This window comes from Perissodus microlepis, chromosome 15 (genome assembly GCF_051167445.1).
Source record: "Perissodus microlepis isolate ML-2025 ecotype Zambia chromosome 15, ASM5116744v1, whole genome shotgun sequence".
Taxonomy (NCBI): Eukaryota; Metazoa; Chordata; class Actinopteri; order Cichliformes; family Cichlidae; genus Perissodus; species Perissodus microlepis.
Genome location: NC_140475.1, coordinates 25,940,148 through 25,963,709, shown reverse-complemented (window position 1 = coordinate 25,963,709; position 23,562 = coordinate 25,940,148). Strand labels below are relative to the sequence as shown.

General features: G+C 46.5%; 1 protein-coding gene across 4 annotated transcripts; it reads right to left on the bottom strand.

Annotated features, from left to right (window-relative positions):
* Positions 1 to 106: 106 nt before the first annotated feature.
* Positions 107 to 23,521, bottom strand: cep170bb (centrosomal protein 170Bb). Of its 4 annotated transcripts, XM_084952620.1 has the most exons (20): positions 23,374 to 23,519; positions 22,090 to 22,227; positions 21,859 to 21,948; positions 21,520 to 21,598; positions 21,331 to 21,389; positions 20,968 to 21,085; positions 20,480 to 20,581; positions 19,845 to 20,357; positions 18,487 to 19,565; positions 17,133 to 17,309; positions 16,826 to 16,943; positions 14,813 to 16,537; positions 9,563 to 9,806; positions 9,313 to 9,469; positions 9,043 to 9,084; positions 7,788 to 7,925; positions 6,701 to 6,789; positions 6,220 to 6,313; positions 6,077 to 6,128; positions 107 to 3,120 (listed from the first exon to the last, which is right to left on the bottom strand). In XM_084952620.1, exons 2-20 carry the CDS (start codon positions 22,192 to 22,194, stop codon positions 2,936 to 2,938), a joined length of 5,166 nt encoding a protein of 1,721 aa, XP_084808746.1. In that variant the 5' UTR covers positions 22,195 to 22,227; positions 23,374 to 23,519; the 3' UTR covers positions 107 to 2,935. The 4 variants fall into 4 exon arrangements, 3 of the variants coding, with proteins under 3 accessions (XP_084808746.1, XP_084808744.1, XP_084808745.1); XM_084952618.1 differs by lacking the exon at positions 9,043 to 9,084 and having other exon boundaries at positions 23,374 to 23,518; XM_084952619.1 differs by lacking the exons at positions 7,788 to 7,925; positions 9,043 to 9,084 and having other exon boundaries at positions 23,374 to 23,518.
* Positions 23,522 to 23,562: the final 41 nt, after the last annotated feature.

Here is a 23,562-nt window from a genome sequence, read left to right as displayed (position 1 = left end):
CTGAGTATGAGCAGAATCACATGTTGGGTTGAAGCTCCTCCTGCGATGTCACGTCCTCTGGGCATGATCACCTTTGACCTCAGCCACACATCGAGCACAGGCCGTCTAAGGTTCTGGTTTTTATTTTCATTTCAATTTTCACAGCATCGAAAAACCACAGAGAAACATCTGCATGAGATCAGTTTATTACAAATGATATGGTGATAAAAGAAATCCCGTCATGATGAAGGCGTGACGCTTCAGATATGTGGACAGAAAGGCCGTGGGCGGCCGCAGGACCGTCAGACATGTGAAACGGTCGATGAGACGTGAGCACACGTTTCTACAGCCTGGCTGCTTCTCAGCCGCATGCACTGTAACAAAAGTAAAACACAAAGGCAGGTAGCCCAAATGACCTGTAGCAGCAGCAGTTACATCATCACAGCAATGGCCAATCAGGTGTCTGCTGTGGGCGGCGATGAATCGGTACATTCTGGAAGGCTGTGCCAAAACACCACGAGCAAACGAAGCTCAGCTCCAGCTGCCCTCACAGGCGTTCGGCAATGAAAAAGTGCACATTTGGTGACTCAGCCTCAAACTCTCACCTGCCGCAAGCTACAGGAAACATGCACCTTACAAAATAAAAGTCCAGCTTCTTCAGACACGCACATTCCAGCAGATTCAGTGAAGTCGTCTTTTTCTCGGCTCTCCTAGTTCACAAGGTGATGTGAGCCTAGCTTAAACTGTTCACCCTCTCTACAGACCACACCCACTAACGGCGTGTTGGGGCAAATTCCTCCTGAAGAGGTGCAGGACAGCTCTGCGGCTGGATAAATCCTGGACCCACACAGACCCGTCTAATACATCACCTGCCTGCCACTCGCCTGCACTGGTCCTGAGAGTCGCAGCTGGCAGATGATTGGCTGGTTCTGCTGTCCTCTCAACGCAAACGAGCTCCTGGCATGCCGTGTGTGCCCCGCCCACTGATGATGTCTTCACACAGCAAACTTCCTCCTGTGGAGCTATGCTAACACTTTCCCTCTGCTTCCAGGGTTTGTGCTAAGCTAGGCTAATCGCTCAAGAGGGTTTCACTGAGCGCGCTCAACAACCCACACAGATGCCTTAACAAAAACACACACACGCGCCATCCTCCGCCTCTCTGAGAGCAGGCAGTGCTCTCACAGGTAAAACTCTAAATACTTTCTTCATATAAACTTTTCTAACGCAGCCGAACAAGAAATTTACAAGAAATTCAAAGATCATAAACACTCCAGATGAATGCAGTTACACAGTCAAGTCCACAACACACAGATGTATCACAGGTGAGCCTGATCCAGCAGCTCATGCTGCTCACAGACGAGCAGAACTCAGCAAGCAGAGTCAGCTGAAACGAGGAGATAAAGGACACGAGCTGTTCATCAATCGGAGAGTGTCAGTCCTGAACTCCGGAACCAAGTCTGCAGCTTCTCTGACAGAGCAGCTTCGAAAAGAAAAAAATTCATTGTCGAGTTTTTTCTCAGCTGATGAGTCCACACTTCATCATCAGGAATACAGCCTGTGCTCATGACATAACGCTGTCAAACTGGACTCTCTGAGCCCTCACAGATCAGGACGGGGCAAATGGACGGTGGCTTGTTCTGATCAGAGCTGCAGCTTTGTTTCCACAGACGTCTGCGGTCTGCGATTACAGCTCGGCGTGTCAGCCTTACAGCTCATTTCATTACCAAGAACACATGAGGTGTCATAATGAAGTGAGGCAGAACTTGTGGAGAACACCTCAGCATTCCTTTGTTTCACATGACCCTGAACTATGTTAAGGGGCGAGCCTTTCTATCAGAAACCAGCGTGCCAAACAGAGCAGAGTCTGGTCATCGCATTTCTTTCAATTTAGGTAGAAAGGCGATGCGTTCAGGGACCAGCACAAGTCTGATCATTCAGCATAACCTGACACAGCTTCAAAGCTAAAGCACAATTACGGCAAGATGGCAAAAGAAAATGAGGCTGAGCGTGTCGGGACAGGCAGCGGAGCACCCAAACATTCAGGAAACACAACATTACATAGTTTTTTCTTCTACAGCTGAGCTCAGGGTTCCGTTTCCTGTCTGCACAGCCCACAGGAAGCTACGGCTTTCTCTTCATAAATACAGACATAAAAACAGCAACACAATCTATCTGTTCAAATGCAACGCAACAACAGATTATCAAAGCACAAAGTTTATCGGTATATGTTTGTACATCATCCACGTACTACGGTGGCGCGAGCGGCTGCTTCATTTTGGAGCTTTGACTACGTTTGCTGAGCTTGTGCAAAGTGGAAGCAGTTCTACAGACATACACTGACCACGAATGAGAGTTAGTTCTGGACAGTTTCAGTGCATCCACACGCCGCAGCTCTTCCACCCTAACAAACACACACCGGAGACGGGTCGTCACGGTAACAGCCGGAAGGAGCATGACTGAGCTGCTCCCTGTAGACAGGGAAGGGGCGTGTTTGAGGTCTGTTCACAGCTGCAGTATTTACAGGCAAGGATTCATGTGAGAGGACTCTGCTAGAAACGATGCATGTGGTTCTGGTCCACAGCAGCATTTCACTTAAAATTTGCATCCTTGAAAGTTCACAACTATGACCTGTGGGACACCGAGATCATCACCTCATCACATTGCTCTGACGTTGGAAACCAACGTCAACCAAACTCTGGGTTGGAAACCAATAAATTCAGACCAAAAATTCCACTGATGCACGGCATTTGTCAGAAGCTTTGTAAATATCCATTCTTGCTGCGAATGGATGATAAGTTAGAGGCAGACCTCAAACAGGCCCGCCACAAACCCACACCAGCCTCCAACCACACATTTACAGCTGAAGTCAGCACTGAGTTGTGGATCTGAGTGTTACAGTCAGAGGCAGGGACTGGTGGATGCACAGTTACTTTCCAGAGGTGCTACAGTGGCCTGCTCAGGCCATGTTGTGGGCCCCATCGGGTCCACGAGGCGGTCGTTTGGTGCTTTCGTTGGTGTTGGGGGCTCCGCGAGGTTTGGTGCTGGGTTTCTTCTCCCTTGTGGATGGTCGAGTCTGACTGAGGGATGCTGCGCTGGCTGCTGCCTGAAGACCGCCACCAGGCTCCACAATCGTGTTTATAACTAGAACAAGAACATTACAAGAATATTAAATAACACACCAGGGCCAATGAGTCTACTTCAGATAGAGTCTGAGATGATTTATAAGATGTACAGTGCTCAGCATAAGTGAGTACACCCCCTTTAAAAAGTACGAATTTAATCAGTAGCTCAATGAACCTAAGAACAATTTCCCAAATTTTCACAAGGCTGAGTTTTATTGAACACTTGTTTAACTCCATAACATGAAAATAAGGTTAATAATATAACTTCGATCACAAAATCTTCAGTTTTACTCAAATTGGTTAAAGCAAAAATGAATAGACCCCACAACAAAAACTACTACATCTAGTAATTTTGTATGACCACCGTGATTTTCAAGGACGGCACCAAGTCTTCTAGGCATGGTATGAACAAATTGGCGACATATTGCAACATCTATCTTTTTCCAGTCTTCAAGAATAACCTCTTTTAGAGCCTGAATGCTGGACGGAGAGTGATGCTCAACTTGCCGCTTCAGAATACCCCACAAGTGTTCGACTGGGTTCAGATCAGGAGACATACTTGGCCATTCTATCACCTTCACCCTGTTCTTCTTCAGAAATGCAACAGTAGCTTTAGATGTGTGTTTTGGATCATTGTTGTGTTGGAAATCTAGCTTCTTTCACCTCAGGCAGCTGGCAAAAAAAAATAAAGCCAATTCTTTCACGGCAGCACTTTGAGACAGTGATCCACGCTTTTGTTAGCACTCGGCTGGATTACTGTAATGCACTTTATATTGGGGTCAGCGCATCATATATTAGTCATCTACAGAGGGTGCAAAATGCCGCAGCTTGTCTTTTAACAGGCACTCGAAAGTTTGAGCACATTTCCCCTGTTTTAGCTTCACTTCACTGGCTGCCCATTTCTTTTAGGATTCATTTTAAAATTCTTTTATTTACTTTTAAAGCTCTCCATGGCCTAGCCCCATCGTATCTCTCTGAGCTGCTACAGCTTTATACACCCACCCGCTCTCTCAGGTCAGCTGATCAGCTGCTCCTGAAGATACCCAGGACTGGGCGTAAACTTAGAGGAGATCGTGCTTTTGCTGTAGCAGCTCCAAAACTGTGGAACGAGCTTCCTTTAGAGATTAGACAGGCCAGTTCTTTATCTGTTTTTAAGTCACTCTTGAAAACCCACCTTTTTACCCTGGCCTTTGACACCACGTGAGATGTTGGTTTTTTTAATTTTTTTATTTTAGTTGTTTTTAGGTGATTCGATGCCGTTTTATCTTGTTTTTGTTTTAACATAGGGCTGTTTTAATTTTATGTTTTATGTGTTTTATTTATTTATTTTGCTGTTTTCTGTTATTCTATTGTTTTAACTTATTTTCTGTACAGCACTTTGTTCCTGTGCTGGGTATTTTAAAGTGCTTTATAAATAAAATTGGATTGGATTGGATTGGAAAAGTGCACGACGACCAAGTGCATGCAGTGATGGCAGCATCTTCACCTTCAGTATAGAGCAGTACATTGTTGAGTTCATGATACCATCAATGAAATGCAGCTCCCCAACACCAGCAGCACTCATGCAGCCCCACATAAGGACACTGCCACCACCATGTTTCACTGTAGGCACCATGCATTTCTCTTTGAAATCCTCACCTTTACAATGCCTTGTCTCATCACTCCAGATTATAGAGTCCCCATAGTCTTCATCTTTTTCAGCATGGGCCCTAGAAAATTCTAGGCGTGCTTTTTTGTGCATGGGCTTTAGGAGAGGCTTCCTTTGTGGACGACACCCACGCATGCCATTCCTCTGCAGCGTGCGCTGTATGGTGTCACATGAAACGGTAACTCCAGTTTGGCTTTCTACTGCTTTAGCTAACTGAAGTGAACTTGCATGGCAATATTCTTCAACCCTTCTCATCAGAAGACGCTCCTGTCGAGATGTTAACTTCCGTGGATGGCCTGGACGTCTCTGTACAATGGTTGCACTTCAATCTTTCTTAAATTTTTGAATCATTTTTGCTACAGTATTTTGGCTGAAATGTAAAGCTTTTCTGATCTTCTTGTAGCCCTCACCTTTTTTTGTAAAGAAATGATTTCCTTTCTCAGATTTTGTGACATTTCTCTTCCACGTGGAGCCACTGCTGACAGCATGAAATGGAAAGGGCTTTTCTTTGTTAAGTAATGCCCTTTTATAGTCACCTGTCTGCTGGACACCTCTTAAATGAATCATTAGACTCCCTGTGCTTGAATGCCTGTTAATTCGAATTTTGTAGGAAAATAACTTTTTTGTGTGTGTAAATAAACAAAACTGGTTTGCAATCAATGGCCCACATTTGTGGGAGTATTTTGTAGTATAGTATCTCATAGAAAATGTTGAAAGGAAACTAAAGGTTTTCTGACAAATGTAGTGGGGTGTACTCATTTATGCTGAGCACTGTACTCTCAGGAATGTGCTGGACACAAAGAGAACATTAAAAAGAACCACAGTTAAAAGTTCAATTCAACTGAAAACCACAATGACGACAGCCGTTTAATAGTTATGAGGTAGATAAACTGAATTCACACACACAGGAATGATTCCACATTCATTCAACCACTAAAACTGATTTTCTGTAAATAAATTCTATAATTTGGTATCCTAATTTAAAAAAGAAAAAACAATAATTTTGCTTTACTATATGTTCTGCTGAGTCAGGCACAGTAATGATATTTTAGCACTGAAATGACTTCAGTTAAATGAGCATAGTGGTGGATTAACCATTAGAAAAACATAAAACATGATAAATAATACTGTTAATTAGGGCAGCTGTGCCATAAATCTTACACTGTGTGGTGTAATAAATTTGTTGAGCACTGTTCATCAGCTCAATTATTAGGCAGTTCTGGAACTTCTTGTTTCACTAGAAGTTTAAAAAACCCTGTCCCTGAATTTTTTTTGGATTTGACAGACTCAAACTGGACAAAACACACAAATCCAAACCTGAACGTACCTTCAAGCTGCCTCTGAACTCTCCTCAGCTCTTTCAAAATGGAGGTAATTTCCTGCAACAGGAAACAGAAAACTGAGGTTTCCAGATGTTCTATGAAGTTGCTTTTGTGCTGTTTAAATCAGCCAATAAATATGGAGATGAACCTTGTTGGAGGTCTTCAGGATGGGGACTTCATTTTCAGTATTGATCTTTGCCTCAATCTCCTCCCAGACCTCAGCCTTGTTCTGGAACAAAACTCTGAGAGGAAGACACTGTCGAGTCAGCGCCAGCATTCAGAAACCACAGGGTACAGCTCCCAAAAGTGCCCCTTACTATACCGAACCGGACCTGACACCTGAACACCTAATAAGCCTGATAGCAAGTGAAGGGAACCAAAGAAATCATCCTCGTTTTACATCTGTGGTCTGAAGTTTAAATCTTTGTCTCACTGTGAGGGGAAACTAGCTGTTCCCCCAGAGAGAGGCTGCACTTGGACTGAATGGTTTGGGTAAACGTGTTGAATGGGAGGAGGTGGTCATTTCTGTACAAACTAAAAAGATATTGATGAAAAGGGATCCTTTTAAGCATCCCCAACATTTCTCAGGTTTGAGCTGCTACAGCCTCGGGGTGTCAGTGCTTCCTTACTTCATTTTCTCGGCCAGCTGCTCTGTGTTCTCCCGGATGGCCTGAGACAGCTGAGACACTGGATTCAGCATCAGGTTGTCCAGAATCACCTGAAAGAGTTCAGAGGGACATGCAGAGGGCAGGAGATGAAGCCAGCGTTGCACCGTCACGTGGCTCCAGCAGGTTACATCCTGATTTCCCAGCACACCAAAACTAACTGCAGCAGTTGTAGTCATGGTAACGATCACACTGGCTATGTTCACACGGCAGCTATGTAGGGATTCATTACTTTTGCATGATGTTCTAGTCTTGAAACAATGGATAACAGTGCCTTTGTCTAGAGCCCCGCTTCAGTCTGACCTTTGCATGGTGCGAGCTGTAATGATCCCTGCAGCCTCTAGGTGATACTATCTGAGCATATAGCACAGCTAGAGTCCTCAGCCTGACGCACCTGCCAGGGCTGAGAAATGAAGCTGGAGTTCCTCTGATGTCCAGCACAGGCAGCACTGAGTCAGTCTTTATGGACTCTGTATTAAAACAAACACATTAATGCTGATAATTTCTCCTAAATAACACCTGATAGCAGATCACTTGGAGCACCTCCGTCCCATTCAAATATGGTCACTACAGGAAGTGTCACAGCACGCACATCCATGTTTCAGGCTGTGGTGTACCACTGTCCCAATTCCTCCGGAAGTAAGCAGACCACAATATTAAAACTAGTGCTCTCAGCCTTAATCTTGTTAAGATGAAGTTAAGGCCATAACCACATTAACGCGGCAAATCTCCGTTAGCGAGTTAACGCAGATAGACCTGTGTATGGGTCTGGACGGCGCTAACGCATTAACGAGCTAACCGCGCTAACATGCTAGCTCGTCATTTTAACAAGATTAACACTGACAGCACTAATCAAAACCTAAATATTACAGTCATTTTAGTGGTTATTCGTCCCAGCTAAAACAAAGCTAAATCTGGGTGTGACGATGGTCAGTGCGATGGGTTACACACACACACCTTGGCGTTAACTGGTCTGTTAATTACACATGAACATGACCGTGGCGCTACAAGCTGCAGTGTGAACGTAGCCTCAGAGGGATTAGACAGTGACCTCTTCGCGGTTCCACGGACGCCGTTGCTTAGAACCGGTCTCTGGCTCATTCATATTTGCGTCCAGGTCCGAGACAGCAGCAGAACCTGGAGGAACCTTCTGGTAGTTTAAACTGGCCTCAGGGATACGCTGGACCAGCTGGAAAGAGAATAAAAGGAGTCTGACTCCGGTGATGAAACCAGCTAGACGGTGATGGCGGTGCTCTGTGAACGCATGCACCAAGTCAACATGCAGCTGCAATGGTGGAGGCAACAGCGTGCGCAGTGAATTTCAGTGCTGCTGGGAGACAGAGCGTAACGACCACGGGGAGGCGAAGGAGGGCGGGAGAACCCTGCTGGGCACCAGCCACGGCTTCACGAACTGTTCCAAAACCAGTAACACCAGTTCATTCACGGTGGAGGCCGATGGACCCGATTATCATCAAAACCACTGAGTGAGCACCAAACAACACCGAGCAGGAACCGACACCATTGGGGCAGGTTCAGGTTCTTACATCTGATTCAGTCACCTGAGAGAGGGGACGGACTCTGTTTGAGACAGGTATGAACTTCAGAGCGTAGGGGTTTTATTCGTCTGTTTATGAGGGCATGTCAGACGGAGCCACCCAATGGTACGCTGTGGAAATTTGTTCTCTGTGATGAAGAACTGCTTTCTCTGATTCACACTCTGTGGTTTGTCATTAGCTCCTTTCCGCAGAGGACCACAGGTGGAGTATCTGGCAAATCTGTGAAACAGCCGATAGAAAACACAATAAAGCCTTAAATGTGGTGGCTGGCTGTGAAAAGTGAGAGAACAGGCTTCCACTACAGGGGTCGTGACTTCTGATCTTGTTTTTATTGGCACCTGGAGGGTGTAATGTGTTACAACTGCCAAAAGGTGGCAGTTAGGGCCCTACAGGCTGTTTGGTTGCCACTGTTAAACCATAGAATCCAAAGAAGCGTGCCGAGCTGTGAAACGGTTTTATTCTCATGTAGGGAGTGTGAAGTAGCACAGGTGAAGCCACCTGTCACCTGGCCTCAGGTCATATTCTTTATAGAGCTCTTTGCTCTCAGCAGACCCTCGGGGGGGCTTCGAGTCCTTGCTCTGACACACCTCGGCACTTGTTCCAGCTCGGGTTTGTTCAGCACCGCCTCAGCAGTTTATTATCAATAATCTTTCAAAACATAAATAAAACAACACCAATGAGAAGGGAGTGTTAGGATTAGTGATGGCAGGGGAACCAATCACAGGGCACGAGGAGGGATGAGTCAGACACCTGAGATGGTCGGACCCCCCATAAGTATGGACAGGATGGCGTCTGCGAGCAGAACAGAGAAATGAACAATGAGTCGAAGCATGACGAAGGCTTTTCCTCCCAGTCAGACCAGCATCTGAAGTGGGAACACTGGAGCTTGCACTGACCTCTGCTGAGCTAATAAACAAAACCTGAAGACACTGCAACACAACACCTGCTGCTAACCCTGCCTGCTAGTGATTCTATGGCCTGTGTGTAGTGAGAGTGTTATGAGGGATTTTTGTGGCCCACCTCCTCCCTGGCGGAGATGGTGGAGGCTGGCGTGTTGGGCAGCAAGCTGGGAGACGTGGTGGTGCCCATGCCGGAGCTCGGCGAGTCCCCATCCCCAGCAACGTCGTGGATTTCCTTCGCCAGGATGGCCAAGTCTTTAGCCAGGTCCTGACTGAGCCTGCAGGGGAAACGCAAACACATGATCACCATAGAGACGTGAGTGACATCACCTTACCGTGGCACACGTGTCAACATGTGACAGTGCTTTTACTTTGCAATCTCAGCGCTGTGCGTGGACCAGTTCTGGTACGGGTCAACGTCGTTCTGATCCTCATCCTCCTCTGTTTCCAGGGAGACAGACTTGGTCCTGGTGGCGGGTGTCCGGTGGCTGTGTGGCGTCTGGTCAGAGGTGGAAGGATGGGAGGAGCGTTTGGCTCTGGAGATACCGCCACTCGTCTCGTATTCTTCATCAGAGGAAGAAGAGAAGTCCGAGCCCTTCTGTCTGCGACGGGAACCTGAGAACAGCCGGTCGTGAGAAACCGCAAACCTCAACTACGAGATTCTGTTTAACACGAGGTTCAGATAAGAGCCAACCATGACTTCCAGAGAGCACCGCTATGCCATCATTCAGTCAGAAACCTCAGACTCTCAGGTGAAGTTTGACATCTCAGGTGAAGTTTGACATCTGATCCTTGTGAGCCTTCATCAGTGATCACCCTGACCCTCGCATCTCAGCTCTTTGTGATCAAGGGCCAAAAAATGAAATTATTCAATTCACTTCAATACTATTTTATATTGTGCCAAATAACCACAGCAGCTGCACAAAGGCGCTGTTCATCATCCATCCAGAGCTTCTGTCTAACTCTACACAGCGTTAGGTTTTGCCTCAGAGCGTTAGTAAGCATGTTTGGATGGCTGTGGATGTGACAGGACATCAGATTAAAGTGTCTGCAGGGCGAAGCTCTGGGCTGCAGCTGGTATCTGGGTTTGTGTCCTAATTCCTGTTCATAACAAGGGAGCTGATGCTGTTTCCACGGTAATACAAACAGACTCAGCAGCATCAGAAATCTGACGAGATTTCCAATTCAATTCAATTCAATTCAATTCAATTTTATTTATATAGCGCCAAATCACAACAAAAGTCGCCTCAAGGCGCTTCATAGATACAGAGAAAAACCCAACAATCATATGACCCCCTATGAGCAAGCACTTTGGCGACAGTGGGAAGGAAAAACTCCCTTTTAACAGGAAGAAACCTCCGGCAGAACCAGGCTCAGGGAGGGGCGGCCATCTGCTGCGACCGGTTGGGGTGAGAGAAGGAAGACAGGATAAAAGACATGCTGCGGAAGAGAGACAGAGGTTAATAACAGATATGATTCAATGCAGAGAGGTCTATTAATACATAGTGAGTGAGAAAGGTGACTGGAAAGGAAAAACTCAATGCATCATGGGAATCCCCCGGCAGCCTACGTCTATTGCAGCATAACTAAGGGAGGATTCAGGGTCACCTGGTCCAGCCCTAACTATATGCTTTAGCAAAAAGGAAAGTTTTAAGCCTAATCTTAAAAGTAGAGATAGTTTCTGTCTCCCGAATCCAAACTGGAAGCTGGTTCCACAGAAGAGGGGCCTGAAAACTGAAGGCTCTGCCTCCCATTCTACTTTTAAATACTCTAGGAACAACAAGTAGGCCTGCAGAGCGAGAGCGAAGTGCTCTAATAGGGTGATATGGTACTACAAGGTCATTAAGATAAGATGGGGCCTGATTATTTAAGACCTCGTATGTGAGGAGCAGGATTTTGAATTCAATTCTGGATTTAACAGGAAGCCAATGAAGGGAAGCCAAAACAGGAGAAATATGCTCTCTCCTTCTAGTCCCTGTCAGTACTCTTGCTGCAGCATTTTGGATTAGCTGAAGGCTTTTCAGTGAGTTTTTTGGACATCCTGATAATAATGAATTACAGTAGTCCAGCCTGGAAGTAATAAATGCATGAACTAGTTTTTCAGCGTCACTCTGAGACAGGATATTTCTAATTTTAGAGATGTTGCGCAAATGGAAGAAAGCAGTCTTACATATTTGTTTAATATGTGCGTTGAAGGACATGTCCTGGTCAAAAATGACTCCAAGGTTCCTCACAGCGTTACTGGAGGCCAAGGTAATGCCATCCAGAGTATGAATCTGGTTAGATACCATATTTCTAAGATTTTCAGGGCCGAGTACAATAACCTCAGTTTTATCTGAATTAAGAAGCAGAAAGTTAGCGGCCATCCAGGTCTTTATGTCTTTAAGACATTCCTGCAGTTTAACTAATTGGTGTGTGTTATCTGGCTTCATGGACAGATAGAGCTGGGTGTCATCTGCATAGCAGTGAAAATGTATGCTATGTCTTCTAATGATGCTGCCTAAGGGAAGCATGTATAATGTAAACAGAATTGGTCCTAGCACTGAACCCTGTGGAACTCCATAATTAACCTCAGTGTGTGAAGAGGACTCTCCATTTACATGCACAAATTGGAGTCTATTAGATAGATATGATACAAACCACTGCAGCACAGTACCTGTAATACCTACAGCATGTTCTAATCGCTCTAATAGGATATTATGGTCGACAGTATCGAACGCTGCACTGAGGTCTAGCAGGACAAGCACAGAGATGAGTCCACTGTCAGAGGCCATAAGAAGATCATTTGTAACCTTCACTAAAGCTGTTTCTGTGCTGTGATGAGCTCTGAAACCTGACTGAAACTCTTCAAATAAACCATTCCTCTGCAGATGATCTGTTAGCTGTTTGACAACTACTCTTTCAAGGATTTTTGATATGAAAGGAAGGTTGGAGATTGGCCTATAATTAGCTAAGACTGCTGGGTCTAGAGATGGCTTTTTGAGTAAAGGTTTAACCACAGCCAGCTTGAAGGCCTGTGGTACATAGCCGACCATTAGAGATAGGTTGATCATATTTAAGATCGAAGAATTAATCAATGGCAGGACTTCTTTGAGCAGTTTTGTAGGAATGGGGTCTAAAAGACACGTTGATGGTTTGGAGGAAGTAATTATTGAAGTTAACTCAGAAAGATCAATTGGAGAAAAAGAGTCTAACTTAACATCAATGGTACTAAGAGTAGCTGTAGATAATATTACATCTGTGGGATGATTACTGGTAATTTTTTCTCTAATGATAAAAATTTTATTTGTGAAGAAGTTCATGAAGTCATTACTAGTTAACGTTAAAGGGATGGTTGGCTCAACAGAGCTCTGACTCTTTGTCAGCCTGGCTACAGTGCTGAAGAGAAACCTGGGGTTGTTCTTATTTTCTTCAATCAGTGATGAATAGTAAGATGTTCTGGCTTTGCGGAGGGCTTTCTTATAAAGCAGCAAACTATTTCTCCAGGCTAAATGATGATCCTCTAAATTTGTGACACGCCATTTCCTCTCCTGATTACGAGTCATCTGCTTTAGGGTACGTGTTTGAGAATTATACCACAGAGTCAGGTACTTCTGATTAGAGACCTTAGTTTTCACTGGAGCTACAGTATCCAGAGTCGTACGTAGTGAGGAGGTGAAATTATTAACAAGATAATCAACCTCTGTTGGGGTAGCGTTCAGATAGCTGCTCTACTCTGTGTTGGTACAGGGCATTGAAGATGATAACAGTGGGTGGATTATATTCTTAAACTTAGTTACAGCGCTTTCAGAAAGACATCTACTTTGATAAAATCTACTCTCCACTGCTGTGTAATCAATTATTGTAAATGTAAATGTTATCAGGAAATGATCAGACAGGAGAGGGTTTTCAGGAAACACTGTTAAATGTTCAGTTTCTATGCCATATGTTAAAACAAGATCTAGAGTGTGATTAAAGTGGTGGGTGGGTTCTTTTACATTTTGAGAGAAGCCAATTGAGTCTAATAACAGACTAAATGCCATGTTGAGGCTGTCATTTTTAGCATCTACATGGATGTTAAAATCACCCACAATAATTATTTTATTTGAGCTCAGAACTAAATTAGATATAAAGTCTGAGAAATCAGACAGAAACTCTGTGTAAGGCCCAGGTGGACGATAGATGATAACAAGTAAGACTGGTTTCTGAGTTTCACAGCTGGGGTGGACAATGTTAAGCATCAGGCTTTCAAATGAATTAAAAGTCTGTCTTGGTCTTTCATTAATTAATAGGCTGGTGTGAAAAATTGCTGCCACACCGCCCCCTCGGCCTGTGCTTCGAGGTTTCTGGTAGTTAGAATGACTCGGGGGTGTTGATTCATTTAAACTAACATAATCATCCTGCTGCAACCAGGTTTCTGTAAGGCAGAGTAAATCAATTTGTTGATCAATTATTAAGTCATGTACTAACAGAGACTTGGAGGAGAGAGACCTAATATTTAATAATCCACATTTCACTGTTTTACTCTTTGGTTCAGATGTGGATACTGTATTGTTCTTTCTTTTTGATTGTTTATGTTTAAGTTGTTTGTTGCTGGTTTTTAGTTTGTTTTTTGTCTTTTTGGAAGCTGACACAGTCTCTATGGAGATGGTTTTTTGGGGGGGGGGTAGCAGGAGGAGAGAAGCTGCAGAGAGGCGTGTAAGACTGCAACTCTGCTTCCTGGTCCCAACTCTGGATAGTCATATTTTGGGGGGTTTAATAAATTTGTCCATATTTCTAGAAATGAGAGCTGCTCCATCCAAAGTGGGATGGATGCCGTCTCTCCTAACAAGACCAGGTTTCCTCCAGAAGGTTTGCCAATTATCTATGAAGCCCACATCGTGAAGCCCAATGACAGCAAAGGTCAGCAGATCCCACCAGAGAGTCTGTCCTCATGGAGGGTTTGGAGTTTAAGTGCTTTTTACCATGATTCAATTGAATTCAATTTTATTTCCATGGCCTTGAAGCACTTTATGTTGTAAAGGTAAAGCTGCGACAATGATACGACTCAAACAATTCAGCTCATCGTGAAGCTCAAAAAGTGAGACCGTGATGAGGATGTTTCCCCGATTTCCTCACAATTGTGAGGAAATCAGCAAAAAATCGTCTGTTTGCCGTTTCATACCAGTCAGCTGAGGCTGCTCGCACTAACTTTTGACAAACTCAGGTTTGCACAGACTTTTTTTTTTTTTTATCTAACACTTACACCTGGGACACATTGGACTTGCGGTTAGTACCTTGATAAGCTGGCATGAGCAATTGCTTCTCGGAGCTCTGAGACTTACACACGCAGGTTGTTGAATTTATACATGAGGAATTTAATTGCACCAGTGAAATGACATTATTTTCTCAGAATAATTTTTTGGCTCATGCATTTATCATGACATGATTATTATTCCATAATAAAAGGCCAAAAAATTCAAACTGACCAGTCCTCACCTGTTGGAGACGACGGAGCAACTGAAACACCTATGATTAATGCGATTAGACTGAGTGACGGCAGACTCGACCTCTGTCTCTCATCCTAGAACAACTCAGGAGGAACAACTCTGACTGAAACATCAGGAACCCCTCACATTCAGGGTCATTAAGGAATAACTCACCGCTGCCGGCGTACTTGGCTCCGCTCGAACGGGTACGTGTCAGAGGTTGCTTCGCTGGAGCTCCGCCTCCTCTGCTAGCTGCCTGCCGGTTGTCACCCACCGATGTTTTCCTGGTGCTGACAACAGCCTCTGTGTTCCGGTTGGAAAAAGTGGGCCGTCCTGTGGAGGATGCCTCGGTATCGCTGGGGTTGGTGAAGGAGCCGGTCCTCTTCCTGGGCATCGCTAAGATGTCCAGCCTGGACAGCTTCTTCCCCTCGGTGGACACTTTGGGCGCTGCAGCGATATGGTCAGAATTCTGAGAGCCTCGGTCAGTCTCAGCACCTTCGTTATCTGAAGCTTCACCCAGACGTGCCCGCCGCAGCATTGAGGCTCGGGTCGGCCGTGGCGCTGACAGGCTGTTGGAACGTGTCAGAACCTGCTGGGTCGCCATCCTGGGCGTCTTCCCAGTGTCTTCTTTCTGAAGAGGGGCAATGAGTTTTTTGCTGCGGCTGGATGGACGGGACGTTTCGTGATCAGATGATGGGGTTTCGGTCCACTGCGGACCAGACCCCTGCTGGCCTTCAGAGAGATCCAGAGAGCCACGATTCCCGGCACTGCGGCGCATCTGGAAGCGCTTCGCTGCCTCTGCCTTATTTGCTGCACTGGCAGTGATCTGGTTTCGGCGTTTCTCAGAAAGTCGCTCACGGGCACTGAGCTGCTGTCCCTTCTCTTGGATGGATGGACTAGAAGAGGACCTCTCCTTTTGAAGGCTGCTGATGGGAGGATGCTTTTTAGAAGTTGAGCTGACTGGAGTGTTTTTGCTACTCACTTGACTCACCGTGCTAGCCGTGTCAACATCTGACTCACCAGACAGGGAGTCGTCCATGTGGCTGGACGAACCCTCCTTCTTTGAGCTGCGACCTGAACCAGAGGAGGGGAACTTGGCATCCAGAGAGGATAGAGTTCCTTCCTGAAGGAAGGACTGTGTGTCCTGGATGTTCTCCCGCCTCTGCTCCATGTCTCTGATGGATGGGTGGCTGGAGATGTGGGGAAGCTTCTTCATCTGGACAGTGTCACTGGGCTGGTCTTTGGTGAAACTCTCCTGACGGATGAAGGATGATGTGCAACTGTCTTTGGTTGGAACTGAATCTTTGTCCTGTGTTTGGAGGTTTGGAGCAGAGCTGTTGGGTTTGACTCCCGTCCTCTTGGGTTCGTATCCACTCAGATGTTGGATCAGGACAGTGGTAGGGGGAGTTTTTGCTGGGGGGTCTCTTGTCTTCTCAGACTGTACTGGGCTCTGGGCTTGCTCAGGTTTGCTGGGATGGTCTTCTGAACCAATGTAGAAGCAGGTGGATTTGGAGGATGGAGACACTTTCTCCTGACCTCTAAGCTGAGGGCCAGTGATCCCTGGAGATACAAATGCAGTCTTGACCTGATTTGTCCTCATCTTCTCTTGAACAGGTCCATCATCTGAGCGACTGGCATCACTCAGGCTGTCTGGGTCCACATCATCCTGAATGGACAGGCGCTGGGTGGAGTCAACTGAGTGGGAGGGACCAAAGGCTCTGTCCAGAGGTTCCTGGCTTTGGTAAGATTCATGGCGAATCATGATGCTTGGGGTGACACCGTCTAGCTTTTCTGGAGGCACTTGGGGCAGCAGCCTTCTTGTCCTGGAGCTGTGGCTGGACTCTGACTCAGAGTTGTCGTAGCTGTAGTTTCCCATCGAAGGGCTCATGAGACGTGAATCTGCAACACAAGTTTAGTCACGTCAGCGTTTTATATGAGTTGCTTTAATGTTGCGTAACTACTTTAGTTTTAAAACAATAAGCGGAGTAAAAATAAGACCATGGATCCATTGCTCTGAACTGTGTATAGATACATTTATTGTTCACTTACAAAACTGCAAATTACTGATAAATTCAAGACTCCAAGTAGACAAACGGAATCACATTTGGTGGTCCATAAACATAAAGCTGAGATAACATGTACTCTGTGCTCTTTAAACATGTTTAAGGTATTTTTAACAAACCTCACCTTCTAGACATTCTACTTGAGGTGGAGTGGAACCAGGTTCGGCGTAGCTGTCTGCTAGACTGGCCCAACGTGAAACCCACTTAGGGCCTTCCAGACATGCAGCATGAGCAGCTGGAACCTGCAGAACAAAATATGATGACCAACACCATTTTCAGGCAGATCAGTGGAAACAAACGTCAACATTTTCATTCATATCACAAGGAGAAATAGGGAATAACAACATGGTTGTGCAGGCACTGGGATAACAGTGTGCTACAAAGGTGTTTCTCCAGGTTGTACTTCAAAATTTTCACTTTTTTTTTTTTACCTGTATGGGGCCTGTTGAAGGGCCGCTGATAGAAGATGGGATAAAGCCATGCAATGAGTCCACAGTGCTACCATCACTAGGCAGGTTAGCGTGCTCATCCTTTCCATCATTTATCACAGGTCTATACACACCAGTGTTCACACCACTGTACTCTGGAGAATCGAGGACACCAAACACCTGTCAGAGCACAGGACATGCATGAGGACGGGCAGAAAAAACAAACAGGAAGAAATAGGAAGGATACAAGGGTCAGTGCATCACTAAGAGATACTGTTTAGATAGGCAACATCAGAATACTTCCAGATACCCTAGGATCATTTCTAATTTCATAAACATTTTTCTATCTGGAAGATTCAGTGAAGACGAGACAACAAAACTGAGATAATCAGCGATGACACAAGGGTTTTAATACAACATTACATAAGATGTGTTGTCTGTGAAGGTTCTCAGTCATCCAGGTCATCGTAGTCAAAGGAGCTTGCAAAGAAAAGCGTCTGGACTTCTTTAAGTTACTTGAAGACGTTTGGTCAGTGGCTGTTTGGTCTCTCCAGACAGTCAGACCTCTACATTGGAGAGACCAAACAGCCACTTCACAAGCGCATGGCACAACACAGAAGAGCCACCTCCACAGGACAAGACTCAGCAGTCCATCTGCATCTTAAGGATAAAGGTCACTCTTTCGAGGATGCCAATGTTCACATTTTGGACAGAGAGGACAGATGGTTTGAAAGAGGAGTGAAAGAAGCCATCTATGTCCACTGTGAGCGACCATCTTTGAACAGAGGCGGGGGTTTACGACACCAACTCTCTGCCATCTATAATCCAGTTTTGAGATCCCTTCCCAGACGCCTTAACGCCCACTCACATCCTGGGCCATCTGACCTCAGGAATTCGCATGATAAGGTGGGGCCAGGTTTCACAATGAACACACCCGAAACTCTGGCTGATTGGGACCCACACCCAGTTTCACACCTTGGCTCAGGCAATTAGAGGATCATCAGGGGGTCCTTTTGTCCCTCTGTGGGGGGATACTCCCACTAGGTTTATATCTGGGACTCTCCACCATTTGACCTTAGAACTGAAGAAGCTTCTCGGATGAGAGGTGAAACGTCTTCAAGTAACTTAAAGAAGTCCAGACGCTTTTCTTTGCAAGCTCATAAGATGTGTTATTTTATCAAAGTCCACATCCCTGCTGAAGAATCATACGGCACAGCACGTGTGCTGTGCTGCAGTTTTCCTGCACTCACCACCACTTAAAGACACCCTTTCACGAGCAGCAGGAACAATGAATGCTGCCTCACCCCACCACTATCACAAAGATCTTATTCTTACTGTGTTTTCACTGGGACTTCACCTGATCAATCATGTTACGAGCCTCTTCCACCTCTTTGTCCTGCGACTCCGTCTCAATGGTGTAGGTCCCAGCATCGCTCAAGCTGTCGTCTTCCTCGTTCCTGGCCATCCTCTGGGTACCTTTGACATCTCCTCCACGGACGGCCATGGGCAGCATGGGGGAGAAGGGAGGTCCAGACGGATGTACCGGAGCGGCAGCTGGGCCTGGAATGTTGACTGGGACTGGGGTCTTTGAGATTGCTGGAGGCTGTAATGGGGAGGCAGGGTAGGAGACAGAAGATGGAGCTGGAGGTTCTTGTGTGGAGGGGATCCTTGTATGATGAGGCGACACCATCACAGGAGGTGCAGACATTGGTGGAGGAGTTGTCTTATCCCTGGTTGGGGAGGAGTCATTACGACCCGAATCCTTCAGGAATTCAGCAGCAAACTCCTGGGCAAGCTTTGACTTTTTCCCAACGCTGCCGAAAGGTCGGATGATGATGCCCGATGAGGAGCGAGACGAGGAAGCCGACGAAGCCGCCTCCCCCTCAGTCTTTTCTCTCTTCAGAGAGCTTGACCTCTGAGGGCCGCCATGGCTCTGACCCTTCAGAGGAACTGTCACCTGCTGTGTGGGAGGGATGTGGCCGTGCACAGATGCCGGTCTCTCGCCGCCTTTCCGCCGCTCCAACTTGGCTCTGAGTGTGGAGTACGAGTCAGCATGGGTGGGGTTGTGGGTGAAGGACTGAGAGCGCTTCTTGCGTGGGTTGTCATCAAAGAACTCAATGATGAAAGCTTGTTGAGTGAGGTGCTCGGGGGGCGCCTGTTTGGGAAATTCGGTGGGTGACAGAGCTTTAGGAGGACTCTGGGACAGGGGCCTCTCAGGGGCCACGGGTGAGGCAGAGGCCGGTCTGGGTGGAGCATACTGCAGTGGTTGGTGTAGCTGACTATGGATGGACTGGCCTGATTGGATGACCTGCTGCGACGCCTGGGACAGCTCTGATTGCATAGAGTGCTCAGTGCGGACCAAGTGGTGGGATTTACTCCTTCCTTTGAGAACTGGGTCCTCTGAGTCACTCTGGGTCCCATCCTCATGGTGGTGACCTAAAGACAGGAATAAAGATGTCAGTGAGTACTAGCTTTTGAACTTTGAAGCTCAATGGTCACAAGTGTATGACTGAAGCTTTGATAGCCTCAAACAAAGACAGAAGTTTAGTGGGGTCAGTAAAATCAGAGAAATATCAGAAGATTCAGGGACCGTGTGTCAATAAATTGTTAACAATGAAGTGCTGGACAGGTTTTATCACCAGCAGGAAGCATAATCCCCGATTACCTGTGAATGACAAACACAGGTATGGTCCGGAACACAGGTGCAACTCTGACCTTTCAGGGTCTTGATGTTCATGGCGAGGTCACTCTTGGTGCTGTAAACGTCTTCAGACGGTGGGCGTCTCTTCATCATGCTTACATCACTGTGGACCAGCCAGTCAGCCACCTTGCTCTCTGCTGACATCACCTCTGCAGGTGTGGCCATGATGGCTGTCTTGGTGGGTGTAGCCTGCAGCTTCCTCTGGCGAGTGGAGAACTTGGTGATGTGGTCTTTAATCTTGATCTTCCCAGGCATGCAATCATCAAACTCAATGGTAAAGGAGGCGTGGCTCTGAACGACAGGCGGAGTCGGAGTGGGAGGTGAGGGTGGGGCCGGGGGCGTGTCAGTGTCTTTGGTGGGGATCTCATGGAGCTCCGCGCCTGAGGACTTAGGGTGCTGGAAGTCCTTGGTGGGGATCTCAAAGTAGCTCGGCTCACGGTGGTACGAAGGGAAGGCGGACTTTGGCTGACAGTCTGACAGCGATGCAGAAAATTCTGGATCTGCAGAGGGAGCGTCTTTCTGAACATCTGACAGAGGCAAAGAGACGACATCTCACCAACATCATCAATAACGCACCATCAGCTCCATTTAGCTTTATTTATACAGCACCAGTTTACTGCACTCCTCCACTTTATTAAGGTGTGCGTACCTGAATGTGGCTCATCGCTGGTTTGGACTTTACTCCCATAATCCTCCTCTCCCCACCAGGAAGGCTGGCCATACAAAGGAGTGGGCCGACACACCGGCGCCTCTGTCACAGAAACGTGTGATAGGTGAAATTGACGACCAATCAAAGTGTCCCAAGGAGCGTGAACAAACGACTTTCTGGTTCGTTACTAAAACATTTTCCTGAACGAGCAGATTTATAGTAAAAAATACATCAGAACAAACAGCGACACATCATCTGCGTACAGGAACACACAGCGGCCAGACACCTGATCCAGTACTTTTTAACCCTGCACCAGAAAGCCTGGTGCAGGGTTTTGTGTTACATTATGTTTTGTACAGTGCAGTATATTTTTGACCCTGTGTGATGTCAAAATTTTGTGTTATTGCTTGTATTACGCCCAGTATTGTTAGGAGTACATTTTTTACACAGTATATTTACTGCCAGTACTGTTGCTGTATTATTGTTACCCTGTGTGAGGCTCTTGGTACTCTGCGCTTTCTCGCCTCTCGCCCGCTCGTCCACGTCGCTCTTCTTCCCCTCTGAAGGCTTTAGGCTCATCTGCAGCTGACTGCTGTACTTCTCATGCTGAAACAGAAGAACGAGGCAAACGTACTCAAGGTACTGCAAATTGCATGTACTCACGGCACTGCATGTGCTCACGGTACTGCATTTACTCACAGTACTGTACATGCTGTGTGTAGTCATGAGAAATTCATGACGTTCTGAGTAGTTTTGGAAATGCAAACTAAATGCAGTTAAACAAGGAAATTAAATAACACCCTCTATGCAGTAATTTGTACACTAGAAAACACACACCCACAAACACCAACCTTTAGGGCCTCCTCTGGGACTTTGTGTTGACTTTTCTCCAGAACGTAGACGTGAGAATGTGAACAACAGCTCAGAAAAATCTTAAAATTATCACACACACACACAGAGACATCCACACACACGCACAGAAACACACACGCGCGCACAGACACGCACACAAACAGTGCGTGTGTGCGTCTGAAGGATATCGTATCCGAAGCGGATGATGTCGGACAGTTTGAGGGTGATGTAGGTCTGATCAGGAATCCGAAGGTCGTTTACAAATGTCTGCAGGAAACAAACAAACAAACGTCCAGGTGAAACTTTCTGATTATGATGCTGAAGTCCACTCTGAAGGTTTTCACTCTTTTGTGATTTTACAGTTCTTGCCTGTTTAAATTAAAGTGGAATTAATTTTTTTAAGTTAATAAATAAAAAAAATCTTTGTACTGTAACCTGTGACTTTAGGCATCACCACCCCCCACCTGTGTTTGCTGCTGATTGGTGGATACCTATGATAATGTATTGATATGTTGTGTATGGCTCACCCCATTGAGGCTGCCCAGGTCCTTCACCAGGTGTTCATCAGTGGTCGGGTTGTAGTTGATGACAGCGTGCTGTTTGTCCACACTGCGAGACTGAGACACACACACACATACAACTCTTTCTGCTTACTTTCACTGCGACTCAAACAAGACACCATTACAACTTCCTTTTTCAGACCAACCTAGAGGGAGGCAATTTCTACTAACCCGAACACCTGCACAGGTCAGCCTCACCTGAAGCATCAGCTCGCAGTCCTCTCGGCCCACAAAAATCATCTCTCGGGGGAGGCGGTGTCGAGTCCCCGAACTGCTTACCAGGAACCATGATGTCACACTCATCTTCACAGGCCTGCTGAGAAACCCCAGAGCATCCTGGGAAATGAAGACAGAGGCAGGTGATACAGGTGGGTTTGTGCGGGCCTGTTGTGCCACCGTGACAGATTTTAAATATTTAATCAGACAAAATGAGTAATTTCAGACGATCCTGCTCTTACTGATTTGTGTGTGTTTGAATCCTGACAGCTGAGGCACCTGCAGGTGTGTAGTCAGGTCCAAAAGGACCTGCAGGTTGTCCACACCAGCCTGAGTCTGACGTTCAAACACCTTCAACTTTCAATTAAGCACTGAATGAACTCCTACAAGCACTGACCAGCAGAAAATAAAACACGAGCGCTTTATAAAACTTCTAATTTGAAATAATGGCTCAGAGATGATTCTGTTTCCTGGGAACGGGTTAAAGATATTTCCTATTTCTAACAGGAAATATCCAACTGTCAAATGACCACATGATCTCACACACACACTCGCACAGGTGAGAGTCACTGACATGAAAACTTCACTGCTTTAGTGTTTTTCTGCACATATACTGCAGTATCATCATTACTGTCAATACTTTTGTGTGAACCACACGAACAGATGAAGTGAGAGTTTGGAGTTTGAGCACTGGGTTTTGTATGCAGGAGCTCTCGCAGACACAGCTGAAGGATAGATGAAGCTCCTCTGCAGCACAGACAGCAGTGCCACAGACGCTCTGTCCAATCAGAGGCTGACACACGGGCACACATGGAGTAGATCAGCTCCTCCATCAGTCACTGAGACTTCACATCCACTCTGGAGCTCTGCTGTGAAGCTCTGCCCTTCTCAGGAGGTCAGAGGTGATTGGACAGCTCACTCCAAAGGGTTCCATAGGTAAAAAGTCTGGGGAAGGGAGGGGGGATCTTCCTGTTTTTCATCACGGCATAGAACCAGTGAAGAAAACTGCTCATGATGTGGACAAGTGTGCACAACACACACTCACATGCACATACACACAGACACTGAGCTGATGCTGGAGGAGAGGAGCGGCTCTTCAGCAGCATCTCTCCAGGCCTCAGCGCCTCTCGGCGGCTGCTGCCCGGAGCTGCTCCTCCTGTCCGGTTCCGACAGACCGACGGGCGTGTGTGTGTGAAGGGTGGGGGAGTTACAGACAGATGACAGACAGGCTCTCCTCCTCCACGCCCTGCCCTCCCCCTCTCTTACCTCTGGGCTCTTCCCCGCTGCTCTTCGCTTCTTGGATCTGGGGCTGGCGTGCTGCGGGGCGGGCAGAGCATGAGCGGATCCCGTTATCCGGACTCGGACGGACTGGGGCGGCTCGCCTCCGATGATGCTCTACAACATCTCCTCCTGACGCACCCGCTGCGTCAACACGCACCGCGACAGCGACCACCG

Coding starts and splice junctions, on each gene's coding strand:
- cep170bb (XM_084952620.1), bottom strand. CDS start 22,194: ATGAGTGTGACATCATGGTTCCTGGTAAGCAGTTCGGGGACTCGACAC. Junction 21,949..22,089: donor ACTGCGAGCTGATGCTTCAG/GTGAGGCTGACC, acceptor TGTGTGTCTCAG/TCTCGCAGTGTGGACAAACA. Junction 3,121..6,076: donor AGTTCAGAGGCAGCTTGAAG/GTACGTTCAGGT, acceptor TTCTTGTTCTAG/TTATAAACACGATTGTGGAG.